General features: G+C 60.3%; 3 protein-coding genes and 1 long non-coding RNA gene across 4 annotated transcripts; 3 read left to right on the top strand and 1 right to left on the bottom strand.

Annotated features, from left to right (window-relative positions):
- The first annotated feature begins 672 nt into the window (after positions 1–672).
- On the top strand, positions 673–8,033 carry RAB1B (RAB1B, member RAS oncogene family). Its single transcript, XM_059401035.1, has 6 exons — positions 673–775; positions 2,437–2,509; positions 2,789–2,884; positions 2,998–3,093; positions 6,307–6,438; positions 6,534–8,033. Exons 1-6 carry the CDS (start codon positions 762–764, stop codon positions 6,726–6,728), a joined length of 606 nt encoding a protein of 201 aa, XP_059257018.1. The 5' UTR covers positions 673–761; the 3' UTR covers positions 6,729–8,033.
- Positions 783–2,423, top strand: LOC132018287 (uncharacterized). The gene is made up of 3 exons (XR_009404494.1): positions 783–1,180; positions 1,480–1,532; positions 1,630–2,423. It is a non-coding gene; the product is annotated as an uncharacterized LOC132018287 (long non-coding RNA).
- An 866-nt stretch (positions 8,034–8,899) lies between the features above and the next one.
- CNIH2 (cornichon family AMPA receptor auxiliary protein 2) lies at positions 8,900–14,754 on the top strand. The gene is made up of 6 exons (XM_059401021.1): positions 8,900–9,086; positions 12,736–12,804; positions 13,223–13,270; positions 13,535–13,647; positions 13,775–13,918; positions 14,102–14,754. The coding sequence occupies exons 1-6, from the start codon at positions 9,006–9,008 to the stop codon at positions 14,127–14,129; spliced, it is 483 nt and encodes a 160-aa protein (XP_059257004.1). The 5' UTR covers positions 8,900–9,005; the 3' UTR covers positions 14,130–14,754.
- Positions 14,755–15,112: 358 nt separating this feature from the next.
- YIF1A (Yip1 interacting factor homolog A, membrane trafficking protein) lies at positions 15,113–19,451 on the bottom strand. The gene is made up of 8 exons (XM_059401008.1): positions 19,234–19,451; positions 18,325–18,536; positions 18,056–18,160; positions 17,838–17,916; positions 16,273–16,330; positions 15,952–16,107; positions 15,417–15,510; positions 15,113–15,319 (listed from the first exon to the last, which is right to left on the bottom strand). The coding sequence occupies exons 1-8, from the start codon at positions 19,262–19,264 to the stop codon at positions 15,173–15,175; spliced, it is 882 nt and encodes a 293-aa protein (XP_059256991.1). The 5' UTR covers positions 19,265–19,451; the 3' UTR covers positions 15,113–15,172.
- Positions 19,452–21,640: the final 2,189 nt, after the last annotated feature.

The following is a 21,640-nucleotide window of genomic DNA, read 5'->3' as shown; positions in this document are numbered from 1 at the left end:
ATTGGGGGTGAGGTCGGGAGAGGCTGCGAGCGAGAGCCAACGAGTGTGTGTGTCGCTCACGTCCGGTTCGGCACTGCTGAAGCCCAGGTAGTTTGCTCCTTTCCCGGATTTGTTTGGGGGCCTCACAGGTTGAGTTTTTTCTAACCTTCATCACTTAAGTTCCGGAGACCGCGGGCTTTGAACTCTGCCCCTTACTGAGCTGTTTTATCTTGAGCAAGTTACCGAGACTAGACCTTTTCCATCTATGAAATGTGGGTGACGACACCCTCCGGGGGCTGCGTCTGAGTTAGGAGTGCCAGCACACCAAGAACCCCAAATAAGTGAACTTCTGGTGCTAAAAACTACGGGAACTGCGAGGGTAGTGATGACTGCCTCTGCCAGACAAACATGAAACGTGTCGACCCCAGCCCTAAACTGACCTCTCACTGAGGTCGGGACGCGTCAGGTGTCCTCAAGCCGAGGTACGGCTATAGGGAGCGAACTACAAGCCCCAGAAGGCAATGCGCGGCGGTGATGGGGCGTGGGCTGGGAGACGCGGCCTCGGGTTTACGCCTGCGCAACAGCAGGCGTGGGGGTGAGGGGTGTGGTCGGGCAAAGTGAAGAGACTACAAGTTCCGAGAAGCAACGCGGCAAGGCCCCAGTCGGGAATGTTTGCGCCTGCGCAACGCGGGCGGGGCCTCTGGGGCGGAGCGGCCACCATCTTGGAACGGGAGGCGGAGCAGAGCTGACTGGGAGCGACCGAGCGGGCCACCGCCGCCGCCATGAACCCCGAATAGTGAGTGAGCCCCGCCCGCGCCGTCCGGCGCAGCCTCGATCCCGAGTACGGGGCTGTACGCTTACCGGGGTTGTCCGGCCTGGGTCAGGACGGAGCGGTGCCCCCACATCCGGGTCCCTCTTCCGCTGACCCCCCCCCCCACATCCGGGTCCTGCCCCTCCCCCCGGGGGGCCCCAGGACCCCGGCTCGGCACCCCGAGTTCTTGCACCGGGGACCCAGACACTGCGACCCCAAGGGGCACTACTTCAGCCCGAAGCACCGATCCCTAACAGGCCTATTGGTCAGGTGACCCCGCAGCCTCGGTCTCTCCAGGCCTCAGTTTCCCCACCTGCTGCTTGCAGTGGCGGTCTGGGTGCTGACGACGGTCCCGGCGTTTTGGAGCCTGTCCAGACTCGGGCCCTTTAGGTCTGACATTAAATCTTTTCTGTTTTTCCCGTTCTCCCGGAATCCGGTTCCCGGGGCTGGGCAGTCGCGGGAGGCCCCGAGGGAGTGCTCTGGGTCGCTGTCCCGGAGGTCCTCCCCTCAAGGGCTGCCGCTTCGGCCTTTGCTGGGTCTTGCTGCCCTGGCTCTCCTGGAGGCCAGTCCCTTCCCGCCTTCTCCTCACCTTTGTGCAGGCCCCCTGCGCCACCGTCACACCCCTTCCCTTCGCCGTCACGCTGCCGATGAAGTTTAGATGAATGTGGCATTTGTTTCTCCCCTTCCAGTGGGATTCTCTGTACCTCAGACTCTCCTCACTTCTTGGTCACTCCCCCTGCGGGTAGGTGGCCCACATGTCTGCCCCGACTTCTCCTGACAGTTTTCCCCCAGTGTCAGTTGTCGTCTTCCTCTTCTGCCACTTCCTATTTCTCCTCCAGATCCAGGCCTCAGATTTCCTTGGGGAAGGGAGAAGCTCTGAGCTGGATTATAAGGGACCCAGAAGGGAACCAGCAGGCTCTCACAGAGACTCTGGAGTCTGAACCTGGTTTCCAGTCTTAAAGTTAACAGCTGTGTAACTTAGGGCAAGTCACTTCCCTCTTCTGACCTCTGGTTTCCTCATTAGTTGGGAATAACACCGTCCACTGCAGAGGGCTGATGTGAGGGGCTTAAGTGAGATGATGCATTGCAGTGTTTAACATAGGGCCAGGTGCAAAGTAGGAACTCAGTGCATTTTAACTGCGGTCGTTGCTACTCGTTGGCCACCTCTTAGAGGCTTCCTACCAGACTCTTTACGTAGATACTCACTTAACCCGTTCTAGGCTGGGTCCTAGCTTCCATTTCTGGGACCTCCCCTGTCAAGCCAGATCGGCCCCAGGGCAGTGACGGGAGTTTCCTAACTAGCCCCTACTGGCCCAGAGACCACAGTCTGGCAGGTGTCAGGGTAGGACACCCAGCTTTTTCTCCTAATGATGGTGATCCTTGGTAGGTTATGTGCCTCCCTCTCTGTGCCTCAGTTTCCTTCTCTGTAAAGTGGAAATTCAGACTCAGTCCTTTGGGCCAGCTGTAGTATGGGGGGTGGTCAGCCCTATTCTTCCCAGGACTTGTGGGAGGATATTGTGAGCACCTAGATACTCCAAACCAAGGCAAGCCTCACAGCGTGGGAGAAAGCCGTAGTTGTGACTGTAGGATGGCATGACGGGTGGGCTCCCTGCCTGCCTTCATGCCTTCCCGTCCTTTCTCTCTAGTGACTACCTGTTTAAGCTGCTTTTGATTGGTGATTCGGGCGTGGGCAAGTCATGCCTGCTTCTGCGGTTTGCTGTGAGTAAGAAGCCTCCCGTACCATCCACCGGGGGTCCTGGCTGGCGGCAGGAGGGAGAGGGGGCAACCCAGAGCGCAGTGGTTGCAAGACCTTGGAACCAAGGAGGAAGTTGCAGGACCTTCTAGTAACATCTCTGACTGAACAAAGACTCAGGGCTGGCAGGTTGGGGTGCTGAAAGTGGGGGCTTAGCAGTTATAAGCTTGGCCAGGGCAGGGGGCTGGAGGGAGATTTTCTAAATGGGCCTGTTCACCTAGGCCATTTTGTTGGTCCTTTTCCAGGATGACACATACACGGAGAGCTACATCAGCACCATCGGGGTGGACTTCAAGATCCGAACCATCGAGCTGGATGGCAAAACCATCAAACTTCAGATCGTGAGTGTCGCTCTTCCCAGTCCCTGGTACAGAGGCAGCCGCCTCGGGAGGGGTGGCGGCTCCAGGGAAGTAGCCTAGCGCTGACCTGCTCTTCTCTCCTTGCTGTCTTGTAGTGGGACACGGCTGGTCAGGAGCGGTTCCGGACCATCACTTCCAGCTACTACCGGGGGGCTCACGGCATCATTGTGGTGTACGATGTCACCGACCAGGTACTCCTCGGGTCACATCTCCAGTTTTGCCTCCTCGGCTTTAGGTCTTGGTTCTTGTTTTGTTCCGGGTTTTGGGTTTTTTGTTGTGTTTTGTTTTTTTAGGATTTTATTTTTTTTAAGTAACCTGCACACCCAGCGTGGGGCTTGAACTCACGATCCCTGAAATCAAGAATCACACGCTGTACTGACTGAGCCAGCCGGGCGCTCCAGGTCTTTGGTTCTTGTTTCCTCGTACTTTTCCCTCCTCCCTTCCGGATGCTGCCTGGAAGGGAGACTGTGCTTGGACTCACTTCACAGGGAGCGAAACCGCGGCAGAAGTGCATTCTGCTCAGGCCCCGGAGAGGGGCGTTGGCAGAAACGGGCCTCACACCTCCTGGCTGAACTTGCCGCCTTATTCTAGAGTTTCTAGGCACCTGTGTTTCGAAGGGGTTTAGTCAGCTGGTTGGTTGCTGTGCTGGGCCTCTGGCTTCCTGTGTGAAGACACTTGGAGAATCCAGTGCAGGGCTTTAGACGGGCGAGGGAGCCTAGCACTCTGGGTCTGCTGCGGCAGCGGTGGTGGTGTTAACAGGCTGAGACAGTCCTACCGTCCTTTATGCCACGGCCTCTTAACACTCTGAAGCAGTCTGCAGCAGGTTCCCATTTTACAGGTGAGGAAATGGGTCAGAGTGGTGAGGAGACTTGCTTGGGGCCGTGTAGCTAGTTAAGTGGCAGAAAGAGGAAACCTCGGTCTTCTGATTCTCCTTGCTTTATTCTTCCTACTAAACCTTGTTGGTTAGTGGGGAGCAGGCCCTGGGGACACGGAAACGTTTACATCAGCTCTGGGCCTGGAGGAGTCCTGCTCCGACGGGCAGCTGGGCCCTTGGGCTCACCAGGAACTCACGATGCTTTCTGGACAACAAGCTGTGGGTGGACTGTGCGCTACTCAGAGGTCGTCAGGGGCCTCTAGCTGCCAAGTCCCGTGACCTCATTGCAGTTCTGGCCCTGATCGACCTCTCATGGCTTCTACCTTCCTCCTCCTCCCTCTCCTTGCAAAGTTTGCTGTCTCCAGCTCTCCTGCCTCTTGCTACTTTAGCTTCTCTTTTCAGGGACTTTGGACCAGTTTGCCCTGTACTACCACCACCACAGTCCCTGCCCTCTGGACCCCTCCTACCCCCAGTCTTACGCTTCCTGACTTTTCCTGCATGGGTCTGGCCCTTTGTGGTTTGACTTCTGTCTTCTGTTCTGTCATTCCTGTATAAACAGCTCTCACTGTGCATCTTCTCTGTGTTCTACTTTGCTGGCACTTTGTGCAGTAGTTCTGACCTTCATCGTATCACCCAGCGAACTAAGCGCTGGGGTCCCTTTTTTCCAGGTGAAATACGCTGGGGGAGGTGTTGGGTAACTTGCCCGTGGTCTCACAGCTAGCTCGTTTGCTAGGAGAGGCAAAGTCAGTGTTTGAACCCAAGGTTCTTGGCTTCTGAGCTTACCCTTCCCTGCTCCTAGGCAACCTCCTGAGCTCCACATCATCTTCAGAACTCAGCATGTCTCGCACTGGCCTCACCCTCTCGCGCTAAACTGGCCCCTGCCTCGCCATCTTCGTGACAGGGTTCCTGTTGGCCTGACCAGAAAACTCTTCCCTCCCCTCCCTTCCCTCTGTTCTCTCCCTCCACCTTCTCGTTCAAGGCCTTTCCCGTGTAACAATAGCCGTGATGAGGATGACAGCAGCTCCTGCTAATTAAGCACTTGTTACAAGACAGGCCCGCATTCATTATCTCGGGTGCACAACAGCCCCAGGGAGAGCTACTGTTTTCTCAAAATGAGGAAGCTGGTGCTCGGAGGGGTCAGGTGACCAGTGTAGGGTCTCACAGCAAGTGGCGGAGCTGGGGCACCTCCAGCGTGGCCGGACTCTAAATCCCGTGCTCTCCTCACGTCGCTGCCTGGCCCGCAGCACATCCCTTCCCTGGATCGCTCCAGGCACCTCCCAGGTGCTCGCCATCTTCTTGCCAGGCTGATCTGGCCTCTACGCTCCTGTCCCGACTATCTTCCCGGGACTCAGGTGTACTTCTCCGGCTCCCTTCCTAAGAAAACCTTTGGGGGCTCCTGGTTGTCCAGATTTAGCCCGGCTGAGACCTTTCATTCTCGGGCCTGCCTCCTTTCCCCTCTTTCTGGGCTCGAACCTGTGTCTCAGCAGCCTTCAGCTTCTCCTTGCTCCCCAGAGGTGCCATACAGACCCGAAGCGCGACCTGGTGTATGTCCTCTCCTCGCCTTCACTTTGTCACCCTTCCGCTTGCTTCCACACAAGGCCAGTTTGTCCCTTCGGACACAGGTCAGCCGTAGTCTCTCCAGAAGGAGCTGGTCCTGGAGCTCGGGCAGCACTCATCACCCTGTCTTGCCATTGTGTATGTGTGTCCCTGTCTAGTCCTCCACTGTCCGCTGAGTGCATCGGGGCAGGATCCAGGTATTTGTCCCTTCGTTGTCCACAGGGCCCGGCCTGAGACGTGGCAGCACGTATACATTTGAACCCAGTGGGTATCAACCACGCTTTTGACTCCTGAGAAGGGAAAGTGTGGCTCTAGCTCAACCACGTTCCTAAAAGTTCTGTTTTTGTCTCTGAGCCGGGGTAGGGGGTGGGGAGCGGCCAGCTGTCAGGAGAGCCGTCTGAGCAAGGAGGCTGTTAGTGCCGGAAGCAGGATGAACATCTGGCTCTGTTCCCAGGATGCACCTGTCCCTCATGGGCCAGGGTCTCCTCTGCGAGGACCCTCCACCTACCACTGGGCTGAAAGCCTTCACACCTTACAGGGATTTTAAGGCCACTGTGGGGAATTTTGTGATTCTTATGAACCTGTTTCCCTCCTTCTCTGTGTCTGTCCTCTCTGGTGTCTCTCCTGTTGTCACTTGCTCCTCCACGTATTTTTGGCCTTTTGTGTCTCGGGGAGACCGGCTGCAGGAAGAAGAGCTGGCTGGCCCTTAGGCCCAGTCTGTTAGGTGTCGCAGCTGTTGGCAGACAGCTGGTGCTGTGCCAGGTTTGGCTTTGGGGGTCTCAGAGGGAGCAGGTCAGGGAGGAGATCTAAGCCTAGAGGAGAGGGGACAGCTTCCTTTGGGTCCCTGAGCTCTGGGGTTCTGTCTCTCTTGGGAGCCCAGGGAAACCCCCTTCAGAAGCCCCTGCTCTCCCGGCCTTGAGTAGGGGTGGGCGTAGGGAGCAAAATAACTGTATTTTGATTCTGGCTCCTCTAGGAATCCTATGCCAACGTGAAGCAGTGGCTGCAGGAGATCGACCGCTATGCCAGCGAGAACGTCAACAAGCTCCTGGTGGGCAACAAGAGCGACCTCACCACCAAGAAAGTGGTGGACAACACCACGGCCAAGGTGGGCGGGGCCTGCGTCGGGCCACCCAGGGCGGGCTGGGGTCTGCTGCCCCTCACTCGTCCCTCCCCTCTTCTTCTCTCTCCTCTCCTTGTCAGGAGTTTGCGGATTCTCTGGGCATCCCCTTCCTGGAGACAAGTGCCAAGAACGCTACCAATGTCGAGCAGGCATTCATGACCATGGCTGCTGAGATCAAAAAGCGGATGGGGCCTGGGGCAGCTTCGGGGGGTGAGCGGCCCAACCTCAAGATCGACAGCACCCCTGTGAAGCCGGCTGGTGGCGGCTGTTGCTAGGAGGGGCACGTGGGGTGGGACAGGAGGGGGCACCTTCTCCAGATGATGCCCCTGGAGGGGATAGGAGGTGGCCTCCCTCTCCTGGGGCATTTGAGTCTGTGGCTTTGGGGAGTCCTGGGCTCCCCATCTCCCTCTGGCCCGTCTGCCTGCTGCCCTGAGCCCTGGTTTTGTCAAAGCCCCCAAGGAGGATACCCAGGACCTTTGGCTGGGGTGGGGATGTGGGCTTGCTCTGCTGCTGCCTCTAGGTAACTTCAAAAGCTACCCCACCACACACCTTTCTTCGGGATGAGGGCTCCTCTGTTCCCTCCCTTGCCCCCCGACCCCTGTACGCTGCAGCAGGTTTTCTTTCCTGTACCCTTTTTCCTTCTGTCCCCGCTCCCTTTCCCCAAGAGCTGGGAGCCTCCCTGGCCTCTACAGTCCCTGGCTGCAGTGAGAGCGCCAGGGACCAGGAATGGGACCAGGGGATCCAGGACCCAGGATCCAGGGCCCTGGGCTGGACCTCAGGAAGGGCATGGGGGCCATCGGGGCCCAGCAGCCCACCCTTTCCTCTCCTCCCTGCCTCTCCTCGCCGTGCCTCTTCCCCGCCCCTTCCATACTCACAGCTCCAGCCGACCGGCCGCCGCCGTGGGGTCGGAGCACCTCTAGAGCAGGTGGGCGGACAGCCATGCTGGGCCTGTGTTTTGAGCCCAGAGGGGTCCTGCTCCTGCCACCGCCTGCCCTGCCAGAGCCGGGCCATGTGCTGCCTGCCCACCGAGCCCCTTTGTCCCCATGGCAGGCAGAGGCGGAAGGCCCACCGTGCCAGAGGCTGGGCACCAGCCTTAACCCTTACTCTGCCAGCACCTCTTCCCTTTATCTGAGGCAGCACATCTGGCTTATTCTCCCCCTTCTGTTCTTTGGAGCCTGTGAGGGCAGGTCCTCATACCCTGTCACTGCTTCTCCTCCGGGGAATGTCAGTGCAGACCCAGGGTCCGGGCCTCTCCCCTCACCCCCTCCCTCCTAGCCTCCCCCCACCCCCACCTCCACCCCCACCGCCGCCGCCGTCTGGCACAGCTTCTTCCTACAGAAAAAACAAACCTTTGGTCTCTACCTGAGAAGCCATGTCCCTTGTGCTGTCTCTCGCCTGTCCCACCTGTGCCCTGCCCTCCAGCTTATATTTAAGTCCCTGGGGTGCCCCCACTCCCAGGTTCCCCTCTGGTGTCATGTCAGGCATTTTGCAAGGAAAAGCCACTTGGGGAAAGAAAGAAAGGACAAAAAATAAATAAATTTCCACTGGCCCTCGGGTGAGCCGAGGGTTTTTGCAAGGAAGTTGTGGTGGTTGAGTGTGGTCTGTGGTGGGAGCTGTCTTGGGGTGGGGGAGTGGGACTGGTGCCCTGGGCTTGGCTGGCGGTACAGGGGTCCCTGGATTGGGCTGTGTGTCCTAGGGTTGCTGTTGAAAGTCCTTGACCCACTTCTTAAAGCCAGGAGTGCTGCCTGCTTTCGCTTCTGTGGTGTGTCCCCACGGGCCCAGCACGGTTCCAGCAGCAGGGGAGGCAGGCGGCCATGGGCGAGTACCTGGTGAGCGGCCGCCGACAGCCACACAGGTGCATGCTGTCCGGCCTGTGAGGTGGCGCTGCGGACGTGCCCCATCATGCCCGGCCCGCATCCCCTTCTGCCCCCGCTCCCGTCTTTGCTCTGGGTTCAAGCCAGGTGTCTCAGCCCCGGGACAGTCCCAAGTTCTCCCACTTCAGACCTCAGCCTGGCCTCCCAGGGAGGCTAGTGTGCAAAATACAGTATGTGAGGGTAGGGGTGTGTGTGTGCGGCGCGCTCCTCCGAGTGGACCCAATTCGTGTGACGCGGGGGGCGGGGGCGGGCGCATGCCAGGGATGTGCGTCCATGCCGACGTGTCCCCGAGGTTGGGGCGGGGGTGGCGCCCGGGCCGGGCGGTGCAGGCGGAGGGGCGCGCAGAGACCCGGCCCCGCCCGAGGCCGCTCGCACGGCGGCCCCGCCCCCGGCTCCGCCCCGCCGGCTTCGCGGGCTGGAGAGCGAGGGAGCCGCGGGCGAGGGATCGCAGGATGAGCGATCGCGGCCCGGGCAGCCGGCAGCGGACGCGCCCCCCGAGCCCACCGGCCCGCGCCCCGCGCGCCGCACGGCCCCGCGGCCCCGGTCCCGGCCGCGCCGCCCGCGTCCCCCGAGGCCTGCGGGCCATGCCCGGCCGGCCCTGAACGCGGACCGGGGGGCGTCCCCTTGCGCCCGGGCCCCGCGCTGGCGCCCCCCGGGCCGCCGCCCGGCGCGGGGGCCATGGCGTTCACCTTCGCCGCGTTCTGCTACATGCTCACCCTGGTGCTGTGCGCCTCCCTCATCTTCTTTGTCATCTGGCACGTAAGGCCGGGCTGGGGCTGGGGGCGGGGTGGGGGGGGGGGCCGGGGGCACACGGCGCGGGAGGGGGCCGAGCAGATGGGCTCGGGGTCCGCGGAAACTTGGAGCCTCCTCTCCGCTATACCCCTTCGGTCAGCTTCTGTTCGCCCCCATGAATACCCCCTCGCGTTGTCGGCTTCCTTCCTGGGGCCCCCTTCCTCCGCCGCCCCCGCCTGTCTGTGGGTATGTCAGTTGGTCCCTGACCCCCTGCCCCTGCCCCACGCCGCCTTGGGGTGTGGGGCAGAATTCTGGGGTTCTTGTGCCTTTCCTCTACCACCCCCCAATCCAGTCGCCCCCGTTTGTCTGTCGGGCAGTTTGTCTGTCTGCTTGCCCCCCCTCTGTGGGTTTTTCCAGCCCGAGTGATGGAGCCGGTTGCCATGGCAACTGCATCTGTTTACAGGACCCACAGATCGCAGAGTCCATTAACCCCTTCCCTCTCACTCACCTCCCTGACCCAGCGGCGATTGGCTCTTAAGCAGACCAGAGACCTCGTCCCCACCGCCAGCTCACCTTGGGCTTCCCCGCCCCCTCCTTTCTGGGCTTCCCCGCATCGGGTTTCCTCCCCACTTCCCATTTTCCCTCCTCTTCCTTCCCACTTCCCCCTTTGTCTGGTATCCCCTTTGGTCTGTCTCTCACTCCGGCCCGGCTTCACACCTGCTCTTTCTGTGTCCGTTTCTCATCCTCCATCCTAATCGCCTCCCCTGAGAGTCCCTCTCCCTCATTCTCTCCGGGGTCTCCTCAGTGGTCCCCTCTGCCTGGCCCCCTTCCTCTCACCAAGAACTCTGTCCCTCAGCCTCCTGCTCACTGTTTGGGACGCTTCCCCCCCCCCCCCCCCGCCCTCCTCCACCTCTCTCCCCTCAGTGAGGACTGCCCCTCTCGGGCGGCCTGGGCGGCCTGCTCTGTCGGTTTCAGCACCCTGTGCTCCAGGACATCTTCCTGATCTTCCAGCCCTCTAGGGGGGTTCCCTTCCCCCTCTGCAGTCCCCGCCCCCCGGAACCCACACTTTCCGTCCTCCTCATTACCTCACCTGCTATCGCCTGGTCTCCCCACTTCCTCTCTTTTTCCTGGGACCTGCGGCCTGCCCCCGTGAGCCTGTCTGGCTCTTGCCCAATCTCTCCCTTCACCATCCCCCAGCCCCCTCCTCAGCCTCAGGGTTCCATGGGCTCTCACTGCACCCTCCTGCATAAGGAGTGAGCCCCTGCAGGCTCCTTCAACACATCCCCCTCCCGTCTCCAGCCCTCTCCCTGGTTTTGCCTCTCCCCCCTCCCTCTCTCTCTGGGTCTCTTAGTTGCTTTTTCTTTTCTCCCCCTTTGTCTTGATCTCTTGATCTCTCTGAGCTTCCTGTCTCATCCCAGAGTTGTGGACAATCCTGGGGGCAGGAGAGCTGGGGTCCCAAAAATCAGGAGAAATTGAGGGTCACAGGCTGGGAACACGGACCTAACGAGTTCCTGGGAGAAAGTTCCTGGAAATCAAGTAGCCCCTTTTCAGGCCTCTCCCCACCCAAAGACCTTCCACAGCCCCTCTGGGGGTCCCTGTTCTTAAGGGCTACTCAGAGCACTCCTCCATCCAACACACCAGTGTCGATGCTTCCTGAGAACTGGGGTCTGGGCAGCTGAAGGAGAGTCAAGGATGAGTAGGACTCGGGCTTTGCCCTTGTAAGGCTCCTAGGCTGGGGAAAAGGGCCCAGCAAATATTTATTGAGCACGTATTATGCGTCAAGCCCGGTGTTCACTCAGCTAAGCTATTTAGTTCGGTGATCTTAGCAAGTCACTCATGCTGAGTCTGTTTCCTTGTGGATAAAGTGGGTTTGTGGTATATACATCAGAGTGCCCAGAGCATGACCTGCTAAGGGGGGTGGGTTGGGCATAGGCATAGGAGGTGTGGTCCTCAATCCGAATCAGTAAGAACCAGAACCTTCCAGGGCAGGACCCCAGATCCCACCCCAGACCCTGAGCCCAGTCCCCACTAGTCGCTAGGCAACCCTGGTGGTGAGTGACGCGTGTCAGCTGTCATCGTGGGGGATTGTTTGTTCCAGGGGGCTGAGTCAGAGCCAGGCAGCCTGGGGGGTGGGAGGCGCGACACCCGCTGCCTGCTGGTGGTGCCAGCTCTGGGGCAGACAGACGGCACCCTTCCGCTCCCTGCTGGACCCTGTTGCTGTGCCTGGCAGGCAGGTGGCTGCCCAGAGTCCATGGGGAGGGGGGTGCTGCTCCAGATGGCCCCGGCTCCCTCCAGGAAGCCCATGTTCTCTCCTTCCAAGCCGTCTGGGGTCCGGGATACTTGGGGGTGATGGGCCCTGGTGCTGAGGGGAGGGGACCCCAGAAGACTTTTCTTCCAGACCTCCTTCCATGTCAGCTCCCACTGCCCCCCACCCAGGAACACCTGTACCTCCCAAGAGTTCCCCATCCCAAGGAGTACACTGCCATCTACCAAGTGCCCCAACACCCAAAGGCAACTTGGTCCCCTGTGCCTCGACTCCTGCCATTCAACCCACTGGAGTCTGGCTTCTAAACAGCTCTGCAATCCCTCCACACCTCTCCACTCTCACTGCCGCTGTCCCCATGCCGATCATCATCGATGAGCAGCACCTGCCACCCTTCCCCCACTTCCTCACTGGCCTGGCCTTCCTAGGATAAAGCCATTAAGAATTTTAATGCTGGAGTCTAACTGGGTTAGAATCCTGGCTTACCACTGACTCGCTGTGTGGCCTTGGACAAGTGACTTAGCCTGTCTGTGTCAGTTTCCTTATCTGCAAGACGGCTAGGATAATACCAGGCCCTACACCGTCAGGTTGTTGCAAGCAGTGAGTGAGGTAGTATACGTAAAGCCTGCTGGCGTAGAGCAAACGTCATACAGGTCTTCGCCGGGACTGTTCGCCAACGTGTGCTTCCCGCTCCATCCAACCTCAAGTGTTGGCCTGACCGTCCTACTCTGCGGCTTATACCCCTCAATGGCTCCCCTTTATTTTGGGTTAAAGTCCAAACATCTGGTCCGGGTTCACAGCATCTCCAGCCCATCTCTCACATTCCTTCTTTCTTCCCACTCACCTCACACCGTCACTCGACCCCATGGAAGCGGCAGCTTCCTCAATGTTCCTTGTTCTTTCAACCTTCCGTTTTTGTACCTGCTGTTCCTGCTGCTCGGACTGCCCCCCCCCCCGCGCGCTTGTTCACCAGTCACCCACTCAGAGTCCAGCCTGAACTCTGCCCCCCATCACGCCCAGCGCTGGACCAGGCACCCCAGTAGACCCATCACTCTGGAACATTCTTCACAGCTCTCCCAAGCAAGGGAGCCTACCCAGGCGAGGGCTGTGCCTGAGGCCTCTGGGGCCCCGGTGGCCAGCAAAGGGCAGAAAAAGACACCATCTCTTGGGATGTTTTGGACGGAAGCGTCGTGAATATGGCTTGACTTGGGCGATAGCGCACCAAGATGCCATTCCCCACTGTTGGGTGACCTTGGGCCTGGCCCCGCCCCTCCCTCAACCTCAGTTTCTCCACCTTTGCATCAAGCTCCATCTGGTCCAGTGCCCATGCATGAATTCCTGAGTCACGGAAGGACGGGTGGGGGGGCCATCAGCTGCTGCCCCAACCCTGACAGGCACACGCTCCTCCCCCAGATCATAGCCTTTGACGAGCTGCGGACCGACTTCAAGAACCCCATCGACCAGGGGAACCCAGCGCGGGCAGTAAGTGATACATGTGCTGTGCCGAGGTGTGTCCGTCCATCTGTCTTTCCATCTGTCCCAGGAGAAGGGGGATGGGGGACGGGAAGAAAGGGTTGCGTGGTGGGACGGGCGCCGGCCGTGGCCCTTCCTGTCTGCCCCCGCCCCCAGCAAACACCTGGCGCGGGCTCAGGGCTCGGGTTCCTCCTGGCGGGGCGGCCGTTGCCAGGCTCTGGGCCGTTGCCGTGGAGACGCGGGTGAAGGTCCCTCCATGGTGACGGTTGCCATGGGGACGGCGCGGCTGCTTCCCTGCCGCAGCGACCGCTCTGGCGCCCCCTGGCGGCCACTTGAGGGTCGGCGGGGGATGTAGGGAGGGCAGGGGGGCACCCCCCAGTGCCCGCTCCTCCGCCTCCCCCATGGCAACCTTTTCCTCCCCCTACAGCGCGAGCGTTTAAAAAACATCGAACGCATCTGCTGCCTCCTGAGGAAGGTCAGTGTCAGGGCCAGTAGCAGGAGGCTCCTAGCCCAGGCTGGCCCTTCTCTCTGCGACCCGGAGCGCCGCCTTGCCCCTCTGGGCCCCTCTGGTCCGCCACCGGGAGGGAGTGGGAGGCTCGAGGCCTCTTTAGTCCCCAGAGGTTACGGTGGGGGGCACCTCCCAAACCCCGGCTCCCCTCTGTGCCCTTGAAGCTGCGGGGCATCCTCCCACCAGGCCATCCTCCCACCAGGCCGCTGACTTCTCGCCCTCCCTCCCCAGCTGGTGGTCCCGGAATACTCCATCCACGGCCTCTTCTGTCTGATGTTTCTGTGCGCGGCAGAGTGGGTGACCCTGGGCCTCAACATCCCGCTCCTCTTCTACCACCTCTGGAGGTGAGGGCCTCAGCCTCCCCAGGCTGGGCCGCCTCTGGAAGCTGCCTTGGGGAGGGGGGAGGCGGAAGAGCAGGGGAGAGATGGGGGGAGCTCTGAGGTGGGCGCTCAGGCCCCTCCCTCACGCCAGGTACTTCCACCGCCCGGCGGACGGCTCTGAGGTCATGTATGATGCGGTCTCCATCATGAATGCTGACATCCTCAACTACTGCCAGAAGGAGTCCTGGTGCAAACTCGCCTTCTACCTGCTCTCCTTCTTCTATTACCTGTACAGGTGAGGCCCTGCCCGCCACAGTCAGAAGCCAGGGAAGGGATGTGCCTCCAATTCCAGGAATGGTCGGGCCCCAAGTTGCCGCCTTTTCCCCCTAAGGACTGAGGGCAGCCCGGGGTATGGGGGCGTGGGCGGCCAGTACCCGGGCCTCCTCGGGATTCGGCTCACTGCCTCCTCTTCCTGCAGTATGGTTTATACGTTGGTGAGTTTCTAAGGGGGAAGCCGGCCAGGGAGCAAGCCCAGAATGGACCGGACGCCTGTGCACCCCCAGCCCTACCCCTCGGCCGCAGAGGCCTCAGCCCTGGGGAGGGAGGGGGCACTGGTGCCCCCAGCCTCCTCTCCACCCCTCCAAACTGCTGCTGCGGGGGACCTCCCGCCTTCAGAGCCCCCTCCCCTTGGACCAGGGCTGGGCAGAGCTCTAAATGGGGCAGGGGCTCCTCTGCCAGCCTGTAGGCATGGCAGTCAGTCTTGGAAGGGGCGGAACCTCCGGCCTTGTCCACTTCTCGGGGGGAACATGGACCCTGCCAAAGGGCAGGGCTTGACCCTGGAAGTTCTGGGCCGCCCCCCTCCACCCCCACCCTGAGGCTCCCCCTGCAGGTGGGGGGGTACCCGCACCGGGAATGAGCAGGCTCAGCAGGGGGGCAGTCCCACCCCTAGTCTGCCCTCTCCCCTCCCCCAGGCTCTCTCCAGACCTCCCCCTTCCCCATCCCCACTTGCCCCAATCCCAGCCTGTCCTGTCTCTTGGACCCATTTTCTATGTTGCCTGGAGGAGTCCGGCACCCCCTCCCCGGCCATTTGTGAGAAAATATGAATAAACTACTGCAAACACGTGGGCCCCGGTTCTGCTCCGGAAAGGCTTGAAGAGGACATGGGGCACAGGGACTCTATAGGGAGCGGCCCTCAGCTGAATCCCCAGTACAGCCAGGCTCAAACCACCCGCCCACGGGACCCTCTAGGAAACCCCTCCGATGGATCAGAGGCCTTCACGGTGTGGTCGGCAGCCGCTCCCTTCTCTCCTCCCTTCCCTGGCCACAGCCAAAGAGCCATTCCTGCTGAAACCCTTCCACCTCCCTCTCAAATTGGTACCAAGGCCACCAACTCCAGGAAGCCCTCCCCTGGGTGCCCTGAGCCTGGTAAACCCGGGCAAAGGCGAGCCCCCGCCCAACCCCCGTCCCCAGGAACAAGGGTCAAATACAATCAAGGAAATCAAATCTTCAATGTATGGAAAAAAAAATCAGTGCCAGTGGGGGTCAGGGGTCACCGGACCAGGTGGAAGGTCAGCCAGTATATGATGAGGGGCTGGAAGGCCGCAGCTCCCAGGGTCAGGTAGAGCTGGAGGCGCTGTCGGGGAGCTGGGCCCCCCATGTTGTCGGGGCCCAGGGCTGCTGTCCGCAAAGAGCGCACCTGGGAGAAAGGAGGGCGCTGAAGCTGGGCCGGGCAGGGGAGGCTCGTTCCCAGCTCCGACCCCGGGGTGAAGCGCAAGGGGCAGCCCCAGACTCACGATGAAGTACATGAGCGCGGACGAGGTCCAGGCCAGGGCCACGTAGTAGCCGTCACTGCCGAAGAGCAGCCCGGTGAGCACGCTGAGAATCATCCTGCGGGGGCGGGGGGCCGATGGGGGAGGGGGAGAGGAGAAAGAGAAGGGTCCGGGCCTCAGACGGGCCCCACAGCCCACCTAGATCCCACCCACCGCCACTGGGGCCCTTTATCTCCAGTCTATCCCCCGAGGCTCCTGGACTCAAAATGAACCTAGAAGGCCTAGGACTCAGTGTAGAATGTGGACGTGAGACCCCCTTCACGCCCCCAGCACAAGGCCCTTCTCCCCTGTGGTCCCAGGGTGACTCGCCTACACTCCTGACCTGAGCAACAGTACACGGGTCCCGAGCACAATGCCAAAAGCAGCTGGTTCCTCTAACGGAAGAGCTAGGGCCCAGAGAGGGCAGACCCAATTCAAGGCGACAGCTGCACCAGCTGGGGACCCACGGCAGCAGGCCCCTCTCCCAGGCCTGCTTCTGGCCTGGCCCGTAGGTACTCACCCCACATATTTGTAGCCACTGTAGGCTAGCAGGTGGAAGGTGCTCAGGTCACTGCGTACGGTGGCCAGGTAGACGCCCAGGAGCAGGGCAAGCACCTCCATCACGACCCACACCAGCGCCGTGCTCGCACACAGACCCAGCACCTCCGGGGAGAACCTGTGACCATGCGCAGGGAAAAGTGCTGTTTGGAAACCAGCCATCCTGTGGCAGGTGTGAGACTGAGGACATGGGCTGGGCTTGGGACCGGCCACACAGGTCCCCTAGGGAGGTGAGGAGAGCAGGAAGGGGTGCCGGTGGGAATGGGGAGGCGTCGGTACTAACCTCTGCTGAATGCCCAGTGCCATCCCCGCCAACAGCACGTAGGTGATGAAGGCCATTGCTGCCGAGAGCCAGAAAGATGCCATTCGCCTGGTTTCCTCAATCAGAGCCCCGGGCTAGGTATTTGGGGCCATTTCCACTCCCTACCTTCCCCCCATACATCCCTTCCTGCGCGCCCGCACATATGCATGGGCCCAGCCTCCAGTCACTCCTACTGCCCTGCCTGGGATGCCTTTCCCGGCTCAGCCCTCTCTCCCGGTGTGAATGCTTCCTGACCCTTCTCTCAGGACCACCGAGCCACCTCCTTCCCTGTCCCTGTGTTAGGAAACTCACTAACTCAAGTTTCCTGCTTGGATCACACCGGATCATAGGCCAAGGCTATTACTAATCCTAGACCAACGGGCAGGAGCCACACTGATCTCCCACAACACGACAGGACTAAAATACAGACTTGGAGACAACCCAGGCTCTCCCCAGAGTCCGGCCATGGGGAAGACTTCCCCTCAGCCAGGAATTTGGGTCTGGCCACTGGCTCTGGCTTTGGCCGTCCCACCGATGTAGAGGGCTCCCACCCAGTTTACCTCTGCTGTTTCCACAAAAGCTCAGAGCGCTGGGGGAGCTGGGCTTTCACAGCCTGGAACTCCTCGGCCCTCTTCTCTGCCCCCCTCGAAGCACCAGAACTGACACGCCCACCAGAAAGCACAGGGTCTGAAGTCAGGAAACGAGCTCTACCACCTATAAGCTATGCGGCTTCAAAGACAGCTGTCTCCGAGCCCTGACTTCCACACGTAAAAGGGGGATGGCAAGTCCTGCATTACAACGTGGCTCTGGGAGGAAGTGGATTGGAGGACAGAAGAACCAGGAGCCAGCCTGGAGCAACTGAGCCGACTGGCTGCCCCGGCAACCCGCCTGCAGGCCGCGCAGGGCCACTCACCCCTCCTCCGGGGTGTCCACCCTGGGCTTCGCCTCTTGCAGGCCCCCGGACAGAGAGGAGTCAGAGGGACAGCCTGCCAGCCACTGTCCAAGGTGGGCAGCCTGACCCCGTGCCATGTGGATGGGCAGTTATGGGAACCCAGAAGGGAGTGACCACTTCCTCTGAGAAGGCAATGTTGGAGGACTTGGGGGACCAGTAATCGCTGTGACACTGACTATTATTTTCAGTGTGCCCCCTGCTGAGTGAACATCACCTCCCTGAATCTCCACAACAGTCCTTTGTGGTAGAGACTGTTGTCATTCCTGCGTACGTAAGAGTAAAAGCAGCCAGCCTGAGGTCCCATTCCCGGAAGCCGCAGGATCAGGTCTAAGCCCTGAGCTCCAGGCTGTGGAAGGACACGATCCCAGTTAAGAGGCGAGAAGATCGCAAAAGGAAAAACTCCGAAGGCCCTGAGGGCACGCCCGGGAAGCTCCTTACTGGTCCCGCTACTCTGTCTACTAGGTGTCTAGCAACCACCACACACAAAAGCATCGAGCAGATGCTGAATCAATGCACGAGCGTCTCTCTCCTTGTTGGGGCCTCAAGGCACAAGTCCCCCCCACGGTCCCCCAGCCCAGGTCAAAGAAAGACTCACTGGGGATATAGAGGTCAGGGGCGTTGAGATCTTGTCGCGGGGGCAGAGGCACATCGCGACTATACTGCACCTCCCAGTTCTGGCGGTGGCAGCAGCAGCCAGGGCACGAGAAAAAGATAAAAAGAAAAGAAAGAAGGGGGTTGAGATCTGGGGGCCAAACTCTGGGACGGGCGGAGGGAGGCGCAGGGCCCCGCCAGCTCACCTGGTAGGCAGCTCACCTGGTGTGTGTAGGGGAAGACCAGTAGCCCCAGCTTCTTGGCCACATAGGCTGTGTCCACAGCAAAAAAATACTTGAGTTTGTTCACAGACACAAAACGGTGCAGCTGGGAGAGGAGAGAGGAGGCTGTGGGCAAGCCGCACACCAAACCTCAGGGTGCTCCTCGGTGTGCTCCTTCCCTGAGGGCTGCTGGGAGAATTAGGCGGGATCCCATGATGCCCCATCCCTGGCCACAAATCTTGCCACCCTTGCCCTGGGGGCGGGCCACACCTCCTTGTGCACCATGTCCTTCCCATGGGATGCGATGGAGCTGCCATAGGCCATAGCCACGTTGGCCATTGGGTCCCCAAGCAAGTGGTTGACATTGAAGGCCACGTCGGCTCCTGGGGCTGGATATTCCCCTGGCTGGCTGGAGTAAGCACCGCTTGTGTCATCGAAGAGGGGAGGGGGGTCTGGAGCTGCCCGGGCCCTGTGCTTGGAGCCTGTGGGTTTGTAGGTACTGGAGTAGGTGACAGGAATATCAAGCATGGGCCCAAACCACCACCCCTTTCCCCAAGCTGGGCAGCCCTGTATGGGTCCTGGGGCCACCCAGCAATCGGTTAGTGAAATCCGGGCTGCATAGGTGTAGGTAACCCAGAAAGAACTTTGATGAGGGCTCCTTTTCCAGAGGTACTAAATGTAGGCAAAGAAAGAGCTGAGGCAGCGCCTGGAAGCGGCTGCCCACCTATAGGTTTGGGGGGGCGGGCTTCTCGAGGGAAGTGATCTCTGAACTGAGCCTTGGGGGAGAGAGAAAGTTCCTAGGTGAAGATAACTAACTGCGAGGGCACCCCGCAGGAACAAGGGTGGGAAAAGCGATAGCTTGGTACCCAAAGGCCCTGGGCTGTGGTGAGAGCCCCAACGGGGCCATGACAGGTAAAGAAAGTTCCGAAGGCAGACCCCGTTCGTGCCTGGGTCGGGCAAGGGAATCCCAGCTGTGCTGTCACCGCCCGATCTCAGGATTGGACCCAGAGGGCGAAGTCCGGGACGCGATGTGGAGTCCCGCAGGGCAGAAACCCGAAAGACACCCGCCGCCCTGGGGAGCGGTCACGACTGGCCCTCTCCCTGAGGGTGAGCGGGCCGCGCCGCCGACCCTCCTCCGGCGGGTCGGGCCGCGTCCCGCCCGCCCCGCGCCCCACGCACCGTGGGCTCCGTAGCCCGAGTGATAAGCCATGGCCGCGATGCTGGCGCTCCCCAAGGGCCCGCTGCGCCGCCTCGTGGGTACGAATACTAGTAAGCCAGCTGCTCTGGTGCCTGGGCGCCGACCCGGGTTACGGAGCCGACCGACACGTCCGCGAACTCTCCGACCGCAGCCGCCATGTCCTCAGCGTTATCCTCCGTCGCCTGCCATTGGCTCCTTGGCGGCGCTAGCTCGTCCCTCCCCTCTCCCAATTGGCTGCTGGCCCGACCTCGCCGAATTGGATTTCGGCAGTAGTCAACTTCCGGGAGGGAGAGAGGCGGAGCAATTCAAGGAGCTCTCGGATTGGATGGTGGGTTTGCTAGCTCGGGGCCAGAGCAGCCAATGGATGGGTTAAGGTAGGAGGGGGTTGAGAATTATTTCCGCGCCTGCGTAGTGGGGCGCATGACGCTCGCCGTGCCACGACTACACCAGGTGGAGACCTGGCGGAGGCGTGAGTCCAGGAACGGAGTTTCGCTCGCGGGACGTGCCCCAGGAGGGAATGGGTCCGTGGGGCTCTACCAAGTCCCGCCCCTTGGGTCTCCTGTCCCTCCCTCTCAATGCCAGCTTTCCTCTCCCATCCTCCACGCTACCCCCCCAAGTCCTGGCACGGAGCCCGGGCAACCCGCGAGGTGTTATTGGAGGCCGGGCGGGGCAGTGACAGCGCGGCCCAGCGAACCCAGGAAGCTGACTCCTCCTCCTACCTCCCGCCCCTCCTTCCCGCGCGGGCGCTGTCCGTTATCCGGTGCTGAAATGCCCTATGGCCACTGCCGCTACCCTGCACAGCCTAGGGGCCTGCTGCTGGGAGGGTCTGACCTCTTAAGACAGAGAGACCCCCCCCCCCGCGCGCGCGCACACACACACACACACACGCATTACACATACTGAAAACTCCAAAAGATCTGAAGTCCCAGAGATTGGGCGGTATAGTCGGGACAGAACCCTGCACCAGGCCTGACCCATCAATTTTCCCGTGATCCAGCCAGTTTGGGTGTGGAGGTGCGCTGGTCCACCTCCTGAAGCTGCACTTGAAACTCCTGAGTCATTGCTGGCCCTGCGGTCCATCTTCAAGCGAGATTACCCACCCCCAACACCAAGCCTCCCTCCTGAGGCGGGGTGTGTTCCTTTCTCTCTGCCCAGTTTGTGACCACTCTCACCCTCCTCAGAGCTAGCCTTCAGGGGCGTCTTCTCTCACACACCTTCAGCCACCACTTTCTAGAGAGCAAAATCAGGTCCTCTGCAACCTGCCTCTAGCTAACCCAGTGTCCAGTTACACCAGGTGACTTTCCTGCTTTCTAAACACAGCCCACGTGATCTAATCGCAGTGTCTTTGCTCAGAAATCCCCTCTACCTGGGATGCCCTTCCCCCTCATATCCATTTGTCCAAAGCCTATTCTTTAAGAATCAGTTTAACTTGTGCCTCTCAGAGAGACAGAAGGAACAGAGGACTGACCTGGCTGGGGGTTGAGACCAGAAGCTGGGTTCCAGGCTCCCTCTGGGTACACTAGTCTGTCCTGGATATAAATTCCACTAGGACCGGACCTGTGTCATTCTCCATTCCTCCCCTCGTCTTCAGAGTGCCAAACACAATACTTGGATATAGAAGATACCCAACAAACCTCTGTGCCCAGTAAATAAAAAATGAACGGATGAAGCCCTGGGTCACTCCTTTACTCTATCATTTCAATCACCTCATCTTTAAACGGGTAGGAGTGTTGAACTGAATGGTTTTTGAGTTGCCCTTTGGGGGGAAAAAGTGACAAAGCAACCCAAAACTCACCTATATCCCACCAAATAATTGTTTAGTTTGGGGATAGCCCAGACCCAGGGGCGGGTGTGAAGGTCTGAGGCCCCTCAGGGCCAGGGAGCAGCCCTGCGTCCACCACTACTTGGGAGGGCATCCTCCCAAGGACAGATCCCACTCCCATGTACCTCGCAATGAACGGTTTGCACCTTTCTATTCCCATTTCTTAGATGAGAAAACTGAGGTTGGGGTAGAGAGTGCAGGCCCAAGGTCACGGAGCCTAGGACCCTGGGTGTCCTGCCTGCTCTCAAGCAGCACCCAGCACCTCTGTCCAGTGAGTGAGGCATATCACACCTTTATGGGTTGTAACTGTTTTTTTCCCTACCATCAAGGCTTCCGGAGTGGAGTCTGGGTGGGCTTAGGCCTAGGCCCATTCCTCAGAGACAGGACGCCGGAGGTATTACCCACCTTTGGGATCCATCCCCCTTCATTTTACAGCAGGGGAAACAGGCCCCAAGAGCAAGGACTCGGCCAAGGTCGCAAGCGCAAGCGCGGCGGGAGGAGAACACAAGCTTGGGTCGGCCCGCCTGGGGTTCTTGGGTGGGGGGGCTGGCAGTGCCCGTGGTACC

The sequence above is a fragment of the Mustela nigripes genome, chromosome 1 (assembly GCF_022355385.1).
Source record: "Mustela nigripes isolate SB6536 chromosome 1, MUSNIG.SB6536, whole genome shotgun sequence".
In the NCBI taxonomy this organism is placed as follows: Eukaryota; Metazoa; Chordata; class Mammalia; order Carnivora; family Mustelidae; genus Mustela; species Mustela nigripes.
Note: the sequence above shows the minus strand (reverse complement) of the source record. Positions and strands in the feature narration are given on the sequence as shown.